The following is a 12183-nucleotide window of genomic DNA, read 5'->3' as shown; positions in this document are numbered from 1 at the left end:
GGGAGAGTGGGAGGTGTCTGCCCACGGCAGGGGGTCTGAATTCAATGGTCTTTAATATCCTTTCCAACCCAAACCAGTCTGGAATTGGGCAGCAGGAGCTGAATCCTGGGAAAGCCCAGCTCAGGGGACAGTGAGGGACCTGTGTTTGGTCCTGTCCCTGCTGAGGGACCCCCACTGACAGCCCCTCCTGTCTGAGAATTGCCCACCAGGATCAGGACATCCAGGGTGCAAAGGTCCCTGGAGCCAAACTGCTGCTGCTGGTGCAGTTCCAGTTCCCAAATGGAAGCCAGGCCGAGGGGTTCTGCCCCTGCTGATCCCAACACAAGTGAGTCCATCCCTTCCTTCCCATCTGCTTCCCAAGCCCATGGCTGCCATTCCCCACACTTTGCTGGGGAACAGGATGGGACCAAAGGCTCCGGCACATCCGTTTTTCCAGGCAGCCAACAGAGAACCTCAACCAAGAAGAGAATTTGTCACAATACAAGAATTTTTTTTTTTTTCTTTTAAGGGCTGTTCCTGGAGAAGTATCCAAGAGAGGATTTCAGTTTTACCCACTCCGGTTTTACCTCTTCCAGTTTTACACATTCCAGTTTTCCCCCTCCTTTGTGGGACAGAAATCTTGCATTTTAAGGAACAGCAGAAACAAAACCATCCAAGTTTGTACAAAATTTTCTCCTAAGCCTTATTCCAGTGGTGGATTCTCCAGTGTCCAATGAAAAGGGCATTTGCTGCCATGGGAAGCAGCAGTTCGGGTTGTCCTTTAGGCTGTTTTAGAGGAGGGGGAGTTGCCTGCAGGTGCTCCTTGCTCCCAGAAAAGAGCAAAAAATGGGATTTCCAGTGGGCTCTGAGCAGCACGTGGGACTCCTGAGATAGACTGGATGCAAGCAGGAAACCTGCACGTTGTTTATGCAATAAGTGTATTTGTGGCTCCAAGGTATTTCAGATGGAATGGAGATACCTCGGGATGTTTATACTTTCCTGGAAGCCAGGGGAGCAGAGATATCAGGGCCATCTAAAGCACTGGAGGAGCTCCTGGTTGTGCAAGAACCGTTCCCTGCCTTACAAAATGTTCCTCAAAATATGGCACCTGCAAAACATTCTTCGAAATGCGGCACCAGGACCTTTTCTGCTGCACCAGCTCGGGGTTCCAAACACAAGGCACCAAGACAGGGTTCAAACATGGGCACCAACACCAGATTCCAAACACAGGGAACCCACACAGGGCACCAACACAGGGCTCCAAACACAGGATTCCAAAACACAGGGTTCCAAACATGGGGTTCCAAACATGGACACCAGCACAGGGTTCAGACACGGTGTACCAACACCAGATTCAAATCACAGGGAACCCACACAGGACTGCAAACACAGGGTTCCAAACACAAGGCACCAACACAAGGTTCAAACATGGGCAACCACATCAGATTCCAAACAGAGGGAACCCACACAGAGCACCAACACAGGGCTCCAAACACAGGATTCCAAAACACAGGGCTCCAAACACGGGGTTCCAAACACAAGGCACTGACACCAGATTCCAAACAGAGGGAACCCACACAGAGCACCAACACAGGGCTCCAAACACAGGATTCCAAAACACAGGGTTCCAAACACGGGGTTTCAAACACGAGGCACCAACATGGCGCTCAAATATGAAGCACCAAGACAGGGCTCCAAACACGGGTTTCAAACATGGGGCACCAACATGGGCTCCAAACACTGGACACCAGCATGGAGCCCCAATATGAGGCACCAGCACGGAGTTCCAAACACGGCCCTGCAACATGGGACACCAACACAGAGTTCTAATCATGGTGTTCCAACACAGGGCACCAAAATGGGGTTCCAAATATAGGGAACCCACATAGGGTTCCAAACACGGAGCTCCAACATGAGACACCAAAACGGGGCTCCAAACATGAGGCACCAACACAGTCACCAGCGTGGGGTTCAAACACTGGGCACCAACACACCTTTACAAAGACGGAGTTCTGAACATGGGCACCAACACAGGGCTCCAAGCACTGGACACCAGCACAGGGCTCCAAACACAGGGTTCCAACATGAAGCACCAACACGGGCACCAACATGGGGCACTAGCTCAGGGAATCCACACAGGGCACCATCAAGGGGTTCCAAACATGAGGTTCCAACATGGGACATAAACACAGGGAATCTACAGAAGCTCAAACACTGGGCTCCAACATGGGGCTCAAAGCTGAGGCACCCACATTGGCACCAACACAAGGTTCTGAACATGGGCACCAATATGAGGCACCAACACAGGGCACAAATACAGGGTTCTAAACATGGGGTTCCAACCCCAGAATGGGGGTCCAAACACAGGACACAAAGGTGAGACACCAACACGGGGTTCAAACACAAGGCAGGGCATCAACATGGTGTTCCAAACATGAGGCTCCAAACAGGAGACATCAGCGTGGGGCTCCCACACAGGGCACCAGTATGGGGCACCAACAGAGCCTCCAGCATGGGGCACCAACAGAGCCTCCAGCATGGGGCACCAACAGAGCCTCCAACATGAGGCACCCACATGGATTCCAACTTTCTGCAGATGCCAACCCACTCCTCAAGATCGTTAAATTTGCAGTTGGTCCCAGGGAGGGCTGATAACACCATCACACTACAGGTAAAATAATGCACTTTCCCAAACTCGTTGGATTCCCTGCAGGGTTGGAATGCTCCTGGCTTCTCCCAAAGCAGCAGCACACCTGGGGTGAGGTGGAAATCCACATTTCCATCACCTCCAGCAGCTCCAGGACCCCCTCATCGACACAAGCACAGATTCAACAGCCCATTTCCAACCCTTCAGCTTGTGGGGTCTCCCATTTTTCCCAGACACGGGAGCCCAGCTGTGGTACTGCCAGGAAACCTTGGCTCTGCCACTGGCACAGTGCCTGGAATCAGCAGGGTCTGGTTTTGTGCCATGGATGAATTCCTCTGTAAAACCAGTGGAATTACAGTACTAGGAATCTGAGGAAAGCTGGGATGGGCTGTTCTTGCTGGAAAACACCAACTCCCAGCAAATGCCGTGAACACCAAATGTTCAGCTGGTCTCAAAGTGCAGCTCTGACCCTTTCCCCACACTCGAGCACCACAGGATCCTCCCAGCCATGGCACAGACTGCTCCAAGCTTGAAACAAGCATCTCCAATTTCAGCACAAACATCTCCAAGCTCATTACAAATGAGCTGCAATGAGTTTTGCATCTCCAGACAAAGGTCAGGACCATGAGGCTGGACTTGTAAGTTGCTCAGAACTAATCCTGCTGACTTCTCCTTCCTTTTAATTAGTCCTGAGCACTGAGACATCACCACACTCCCCACAGGTAACCACTAATCAGGCAGGGTATGAGCTCCAGTAATTACCCGGATTTGCTCTCCATCCTCCCTGCAGTAATTGCAGCCCTGAGTGACTCCTGCCCTGAGCAGGGCTGAGCCCTGTGCCAGGCGTGTGGAGCACGAGCCTGGCCAGGACCACGATCCGGAGCCTCAGCAGCACCCAAATCCCTTTAGCCTCCAAACCTGTTTTACGGGAGTGACTCCACTGATGGAAGAGCTCCAGATGCAGAGATGCTGGGGCAAGACTCAATTCAAGGGAGGATTTTCAGAGCAAAAGGTTTTATTGGACCACAGTCCCACCTTGTTCAGACTCAGCTATGGGCTGGACTTGTTTTTTTTTTTCACAATCCCTCACTTGTTAATAGCAATATTCCCAAAAAACCTTTTTGTAGAGGGAAGAAGAGGGAGAGGGAGAGGGAGAGGGAGAGGGAGAGGGAGAGGGAGAGGGAGAGGGAGAGGGAGAGGGAGAGGGAGAGGGAGAGGGAGAGGGAGAGGGAGAGGGAGAGGGAGAGGGAGAGGGAGGAGGGAGGGGAGGGGAGGGGAGGGGAGGGGAGGGGAGGGGAGGGGAGGGGAGGGGAGGGGAGGGGAGGGGAGGGGAGGGGAGGGGAGGGGAGGGGAGGGGAGGGGAGGGGAGGGGAGGGGAGGGGAGAAGAGGAGAGGAGAGGAGAGGAGAGGAGAGGAGAGGAGAGGAGAGGAGAGGAGAGGAGAGGAGAGGAGAGGAGAGGAGAGGAGAGGAGAGGAGAGGAGAGGAGAGGAGAGGAGAGGAGAGGAGAGGAGAGGAGAGGAGAGGAGAGGAGAGGAGAGGAGAGGAGAGGAGAGGAGAGGAGAGGAGAGGAGAGGAGAGGAGAGGAGAGGAGAGGAGAGGAGAGGAGAGGAGAGGAGAGGAGAGGAGAGGAGAGGAGAGGAGAGGAGAGGAGAGGAGAGGAGAGGAGAGGAGAGGAGAGGAGAGGAGAGGAGAGGAGAGGAGAGGAGAGGAGAGGAGAGGAGAGGAGAGGAGAGGAGGAAAAGAAAAGGGAAGAGAAAAAAGAAGAGAGAAGAAGAAATAAAAGAGGAAGGGGAAAGAGGAGGAAGAAGGAAGGGAGACAAGAAGGGAGAAGGGGGAAGACAAGAAGAATGGTTCCATTGGAAGGGCCCTACATCTATCCTCTGCTCCACCTGGGAGCTCTGTTCCCCATCTGTCATGGAGAAAAGAACCTTCCCGTATCCCTGTGGGTCCCTTCCAACCTGGGATACCGCATCATTCCATGATATAATTCCAGCAATATGGAACCATCCCATGGCACTTGCACAGCTCCTCTGGAGGGGAAAAATACTCAGTTTATTGTAGAACAAGAGCTTTTGTTAGAGTCCAAAAGTGGACACTTGGTCCTGGTGCTTTGCATCCCTCTGGGGTGAAATGGTCCTTCCAGCTACAGCTGGGGGAGTGATCCCACCACAGAATCGGCTCTGGAGAGGAAAAACCAGCTCCTTAATTTTCAGTAAAGCCACCAACCCCAATGACAAGGTGAGGAAATAGTTTTACAGATATCCCTCAGGAATGGGAAATGGAGAAAAGGGAAAAGAAACTTTCTGGGTAAGGAGCAGATGGAAAGAACCAAATCCCAGAGAAGAAATTCTGACTCCGGGATTGACACCAAGAACTGAACGGACATTTCTGAAGAGCTGAATTGACCAAAATGGCCATAATTAGGGCACAGTTGGTGCTCCAGCCCTGGGCTCACACTTTCACATGGGAATTCCTGACAGTCTTTTCTTTGGGGTTGGTTCCCAATTTTTTGGATAGGAAATCTGTGACCAGGCTGCAAAATTCTGCTACTCTGAGGAGCTGAGCTGTAGTGAATCACTTTTGTGCCTCCCTCACACTCACTTTTCATGGAATATCCTCTACTGAAAGAGACCCTCAAAGATCATTGAATCCAGCTCCTGGCCCTGCATAGGACACCCCCAGGAATGCCTCCATGTTCCTGGATTTTTTCGGGCTGTTAAATCACAGCCCATGGCCTGATTTTCAACACAACCCCACCTCAGCTCCAGCTCCACAGACCCCCCATTTCTTCCTGCCCTTTCCATGCTCCCAGGGTCCAGCTGCCACAGCAGCTCTGGGGATAGGTCCCGGGTAAGGAAGCCCAGGAGAAAGGGAGCAGTCCTTCCCAGCCCTGCTGGAGCCTGGTCCATAACCTCCCAAGGGTGGTGAGTGCCGCATTCCCCGGCTTTAATAGAAGGGGCAGGATCTGATGTTCCCTCAACTGGAACACAGAAGGAAAAAAGCATCAGATTTCCTGGGACCACGATCCCATCCCCTTCAGCAGCTGATCCCGTGCCCCCCCCCCGCCTCCAGATATATAAATGTTGTCCCAGGCCGTCCTCAGGGACACAGTGAGAGGTGGGCACCGAGGGCACTCCGGGCGGGATCATGTTGTGGGAACTGCGCTCCATCGCCTTCACCAGGGCGGTCCTTGCGGAATTCCTGGCCACTTTGGTCTTCGTCCTCTTCGGCCTCGGCTCTGCCCTGAACTGGCCGTCGGCGCCGGCGCCCAGCATCCTGCAGATCGCGCTGGCCTTCGGGCTGGCCATCGGCACCCTGGTGCAGGCCCTGGGCCACGTCAGCGGTGCCCACATCAACCCCGCCGTCACCCTGGGCTGCCTGCTGGGCTCGCAGCTCTCCCTGCTCCGGGCGCTCTTCTACGTGGTGGCACAGCTGCTGGGCGGCGTGGTGGGCGCTGCCATCCTGCACCAGATCACCCCGGCAGACTCCCGGCAGGGCCTGGCCCTCAACAAGGTGAGGCTTCAGCACGGGGCAGGCGTGGGAGGATGTGGGGAGACCGGGCAGGGTCTCTGGAAAGGTTGAGGAAGGGGCTTGTGGCCAGCAAAGACCCTCTGGGGTCGGCGAGGAAGCCTCTGAATGCCGCAGCCCAGCACCAGGACCCTGCTGCTCCAAGGGTCCTGCCAGGAGCAGGGATGAAGGCAGGACTCGTCTTCCTCCTCTGGTTTTAGGGCTAAAATTTCCTGAGGTCGATCAAGTTTTTCCCATTGAGCCACTTCTTCCACCTGGGAAATTTTTCCTCTTTTCGTATTTGGTGACAAAAATGTCCCCTGTTCTTAGGGCGAAAGGCAGAGAAAGGATCCAGCTGGCCACAGATACCTCCCTTGGAGTCACAACCATCTCATTTTTCCCTGGGACTGTACTGGGGGGCACTTGGATTCTGGGGTTCCCAGGGGCTTAAGGAAAGACACATCCAAAATACCACCTCTGCATTCCTCTTGTCCCAGCTCATCCCAATCTCCCCTCTGCTGTGGGTGCAGGCAGCTTCTTCCTGGCTCTGCTTTGGCAAAGCCACAATTTCCAGGTGGCTGAGCTGGTGGAGAGAGGAGAGATTTGGGTCTAAATCCCAGATTTTCATTAGGTTCAGCTCATTGCTTCCCATTGTCATGGGATGGTCGCACCAGATCCAGCTGGTTCATCCCAAAACCCAACACGTGGATTCCCTAAAGCTTCACAAAGATCTCAGGCTGGTTTCAGACAGGGAAAAAAAAAAAAAAAAAAAGCCAGGGAAGTTTAGGAAGCCATGGGGGATTCTCCAATGGTATCCCAGTCCGCACTGCTGCACATAACATCAGGACGGGAATAGGAATTGAACCTCAGGGATTCACTGCCCCCTCTCCATGCCCACCATCCCAGGATCAGCATCACCCAACCCCAAGGGAGCGAGGGAGGAGCAGGGAGCTGAGTTGGGAAGCAGCACATGGAAATGGCCTTTCCCACAGGAGGGAGGCACTGCCAGGACTCAGCTGCACTGCCAGAGTGATTAAGAGGGTTAAAAAGAGGGATCGTGGTTTAATCTGAACAAGGGGATTTAGGCTGGTAATGACCCAGGGTAATAAAGCGGGAGGTTTAAGGGAGACTCAGACTGCTCCAGCTTTGTTGCTTTACACCTTAAACCACTGAAAAGTGAGAACTGGGGATTTCGAGAAGATTTTTTCCCCTGTGGGCAGTTCATCATGTGGCTACCTGCACAGATTATACCTATAAAAAGGGAGAGGAATACTGGGGAGGAAAATGAGGAAGATCTGACTCTGGAGCTCAGGCAGGAGGGCAGTTGGGACCTTCCTGGGATCACCAGGCAATGGGATTAGATTTGTGGGGACACAGGGAAAGAAGGGATTGAGTTGGAGGAGAGGGGGTGCAGCTAGGAACAGCTCCAGATCAGACCTGACAAATTCCCTGAGTCAAATAAGTGTGGAAAGGGAATTCTTTTCTTTTTTCATGCCAAAATATTTCTTTTTGATGTCTTCAAAGTGCAACTTGTAAAGTTTTCCAAAAGGCATTTTGAGCATGAGGAGAAAAAAAATGGAAAAGTACCCAAAAGTGCCAATAAAATTTCCTGACAGTTCAATCAAGCATTTCCCATTGAGCCACTTCTTCTACCTGGGAAGTTTTTTCTTACTGGTACCAAAAATCTCCCATCTCCTTTGGCTCCCCCTGATTTTGGATTTGTACTCCATGTTTCCCATCTGCTCATGGAACTCAGCCCTGGAACTTGTTTTTCCTCCTGTTCCAGCTGCACAATGAGACCACAACGGGGCAGGCAGTGACAGTGGAGCTGTTCCTCACCTTCCAGCTGGTCCTGTGTATCTTTGCTTCCACAGACGAGAGGCGTGAGGACAACCTGGGCTCCCCTGCCCTCTCCATTGGCCTCTCCGTGGCTGTGGGGCACCTCCTCGGGGTGAGTGGATGGGCCAAAACTTGGCATTTTTGGGGTTCTTTTGTTGTTTATGCCCGAAGTTGGTTTGGCTGCATCTCCAGGCTTGATGGGGGATTTGTAACCCGTGGTTTTCCAGTAGAGAGAGGGAAAAATCTCACCAAAGCCATGGGAGAGCTGTGGCCTGAGCTCAGCTTTTATTTGGCATCTCTGCCTCTCCTTGAGTCCCACAGGGTGTTCCAGGGCTCTGTGGGATCTCTCCTGGAGTGAATGTGTTGGCATGATGAGCTTGAATGTGTGGTATGATGAGCTTGGGAGGCGTCTGGGATTTGGGATGGACACTCAGGGAAATCCCACCTGGGTGATGGTCCACAGCAGCTGCCACTCCCAGTGCACACAGGAAAACGCTGCTGGTCACACCACACCTTCCATCCTCAGGACTCCATGAGCCCCTGTGTCCATGAGACCATTCCTCTCTTGTCCTCAGAGGCAGGAGAGGGAATTTTCTGCAGGACTGAGGGCTCATCCCTGCAGTTCTTGCAGCACAGCAGCACCACAGTCGAGACACACAAGCTCAGACACCTCACAGTGTTGACTCAGGTGGTGGCAGCTCCTGGAATCCCTTTCCCTGGAACAGGAATGCTGGAAGATGAAGCAGCAGCTCAGGGGATGAATCACCCTGATGGCACCCCAACATTTTTTAAAGAAGTGGTAAAAAGGGTTAATGCTGACGTTGGCCATGGTGTTCCCGGCAGATCCGTTACACCGGCTGTTCCATGAACCCTGCCAGGTCCTTCGCCCCCGCTGTCGTCGTCGGAGACTTCAGCGACCACTGGGTGAGAACTTGGCTCTGGGGCTGGGGTTGGATGAGGCCCCCAAACTGCCAATATTCCTCGAAACTCACCAAGCCAGATGAATTCCCAGCCTTTCCACAGCAGCTCCCAGCTGGAGGAAAGATGGAGAGATTAGGAGCGGGAGGTGGGGCTGCTGGGTGCTTAATTGGCTTTTCCAAACTCCAAACTGGGAGCATTGCAACAGGATCAGGGTGTGAGGTCTGTTGACGTGACTTAGCACAGGGAACAAAACCAGTGGAACGTGGAGCTGTTGCCAGTCCTGGGGAACTTTCCTGGTTCCTGGATCTAGGTATAGCTTTGGGAACACTCCCTGGCTCCCCAGGGAATGCCCGTGGCTCTGAGCCTGCCAGGCCTCCAGGAGCATTTCAGCAATGCTCTCAGGCACAGGGTGGGATTGGTGGCAGTTGTCCTGAGCACGGCCAGAAGCAGGATTTTGAGGATCCTTGTGGGTCCTTTCCAGCTCAGGAGATTCCATGATTTTATTGTTTTCACCTGCAAAGAGCCCAGCTGGAGGCAGAGCTGTGGTGGTTCCTGGTGTGTTCCAAGGTGTCTGGCCCAGGCTGGTGCCACTGCCGCCTCCTCCTCCTCCTTTTCCTCCTCCTCCCACAGCAATCCATGAGAGGGTAGGAAAATGCTCCTCCAGATGATGCCACATCACTCAGCACATTCCCAGTGGGCCTGTCATTAAGGCAGAGTCTGAGCAGAGGGGGAATGGTGGAAGAGGATGGTTGGGAATATCCAGGCACTGGAGGGGAGCTCAGATCCCCAGCAATGGCCAAAGCAGAGCTGACTTCGTGTTTTGTTCCCAGGAAGGAACCCAAGCCCCTGGAATGCCCCTCAGAGATCCCAGTTCCTCCCCACCCTCCAAAGCCAGGCTGAGTTTTGCTCACCCCACTCTCCTCTCCTCCCCAGGTGTTCTGGGTGGGCCCCCTGATCGGGGCTGCAGCAGCTTCGATCCTCTACAACTACATCCTGTTCCCCCAGGCCAAAACCTTCTCGGAGCGCTTGGCCATCCTCAAGGGCTGCGAGCCCGAACCGGACTGGGCTGAGCGCGAGGCCCGGCGGCGCCAGTCCGTGGAGCTGCACTCCCCCCAGACCCTGCCCAGGGGCATGTCTGAGAAGGTGTAGCCAAACCTCTCCCTGGGCCGAGAGAGGAGCTGGAAACCTCTGGCATGGTTTTAGTGCTCGTCCAGAGGAGCATCTCACCTCGCCTCTCTCTCCCTTCGTTTCTCCTGGGGCGCTGAAGGTGACTCCTCTCCCGGGGAGATGCTGTGCTGGTCCCACCCACCTCCTGTCCCCAGCTCTCCCCGTGCCCGGGTGGATTCTGATCTGGGGAGAGCCAGTGAATCCCATCCCCGCAGGAACAAGGGATCTCCCCAGGATGCCCTCTTCCACGTCCCCCTCGCAGGACACGGAGCTTGGCTGAGGTTGTTCCCTCCCGGAGAGCTCCGAGGAGCCTGAAGAGTGTTCATTACCCTGGGTGTGGAGGTTGCCACCCGATGCCTCATTGCTGCTGAACTCTGCTCCCGTCTCCGGTCCCTGCTGGGCTCTTGGCTCACACTCGGGAGCAGGAGCGCTCACTCTGAGCCACAAGCGTCACACACGACAGGTTCTGCTGTGAAAGGGACCAAAGTGCCACTTCCCACCCGCCACAAGATACAGAGGTGTTCCCACAGGGGCTGTCCTGGGAACATGGGACTGGGAGCGTGGCCACGAGTCCCTGCAGGCCCCACTGGGGCACTTGCAAATCCTCTCTCCTGTGAAACAACACAGCCCAAACTCAAACCCACCTTATTGTTGGGCCAGGGTTGTCTTTCCTCTTTCTCCCTAGTTTTCCCTTGTTTTCATCTTATCCTGTTGCCTTTGGATGCTCAGATCACCTGGAACACACAAAGGAGAGATTTCACACCCAACGTGTTTCGGGCGTGAAGACCAGACTCATGGAATGGGATGGATGGGAAGGGACCTCAGACCCCACCCATCCCACCCCTGCCATGGGCAGAGACCTCCCACTGTCCCAGGCTGCTCCAAGCCCCATCCAGCCTGTCCTTGGGCACTTCCAGGGCTGGGGCAGCCACTGCTGCTCTGGGAATTCCATTCCAGGACCTCCTCACCCTCACAGGGAGGAATTCCTTCTCATCTCCATCACTTGCTTCTTACACCCCTTTCTCATGGCTGCATCACTCCAGACCCTCCAAACCCCTTCCGCCCCTTCCCTCTGCCCAGTCAGGACCTGGTCAAGGTCCTCAGCCTGGCCAAGGAATTTGGGTTGGTCTTTGGGTGAACTTTGCTCTTTCAGCCATTGATTTAACCCCATTTCACTTGCTCTGCCCCAAGTTCTCCATGCCCAGAGTGAATCCCAGCAGTGCCTCCAGCATTGCCCCACCAGGATTTCTCTGGAAAGGCTGCTAATGGGAATATTCAATGAGACTGGGCCCAATCCTGAATCATAAGGGATAATTTATGGATCATTATGGATCATTTCCCTCCCCCTGTTCTGACAGGATCCCCCTCCCAAAGGATGCTCTTCACTCTGCTCTGCTGGCACCATCCCCTCCAGATCCATCCTTGCCTTCCTCCCCGTGCTCTTCCCCAGATGTTGGAGTGGCTGTTGCTGGAGGGGTGAGGAGGGAGCCCAGCTTTGATCTGGCCCAGACCAGGTGTTTATCCACAGCCAATCCATGCAAATACCCCCAGAGGGCTTTGCCAAGGCAGCACTTCCAGCCCTGGTTTGATCCACCCCAAAACAGGGATTCTGCTTCCCTTTGCTCCTCGATGGTGAATTTGAATTTTAGATCAGAAGAGCCTTCTCAAAAATTCCCTCTGTTCTCAGCAATGGCAATAAAATCATGTGTTAAATCAATCCCAGTGTCAAATTGTATTTCTGTTATCAAATGCTCACTTTTAAAAGTCATATGGGGGTTTTGATGCTTTTTAATGGAAAATGAATGCATGTATGTGTGCAGGAAACTCCCAGCAGACTTTTCCAGAAGTCACCCTGGGCATGTTCTGCTGTAGAAAAAGCCACAGCTGAATTCAATTATTTATTTAAATTAATGTTGGTATGCTTAATGTCTCTACTCCCGATTGAAGCATTTCATTTATTATTTACCCTGACAATGTTTAAGTCTCCCAGGGTTTGAATCTGAGGTTTAATGTCTGATAATGGCTCTCCTCTTTCACATGAAGGGCTTTAAATTCCCTTTTACCTTCTGAATGTGGGCACGGGGATCAAATACTGACACATTTATGGTAAATAATAGATAAA

General features: G+C 53.4%; 1 protein-coding gene across 1 annotated transcript; it reads left to right on the top strand.

Moving 5' to 3' along the window:
* The first annotated feature begins 5745 nt into the window (after positions 1–5745).
* On the top strand, positions 5746–10484 carry AQP2 (aquaporin 2). The gene is made up of 4 exons (XM_066337640.1): positions 5746–6140; positions 7921–8085; positions 8817–8897; positions 9828–10484. Exons 1-4 carry the CDS (start codon positions 5775–5777, stop codon positions 10041–10043), a joined length of 828 nt encoding a protein of 275 aa, XP_066193737.1. The 5' UTR covers positions 5746–5774; the 3' UTR covers positions 10044–10484.
* Positions 10485–12183: the final 1699 nt, after the last annotated feature.

The sequence above is a fragment of the Sylvia atricapilla genome, chromosome 29, assembly GCF_009819655.1.
Source record: "Sylvia atricapilla isolate bSylAtr1 chromosome 29, bSylAtr1.pri, whole genome shotgun sequence".
NCBI classification, from domain to species: domain Eukaryota; kingdom Metazoa; phylum Chordata; class Aves; order Passeriformes; family Sylviidae; genus Sylvia; species Sylvia atricapilla.
This window is presented reverse-complemented; position numbering and strand designations above follow the sequence as displayed.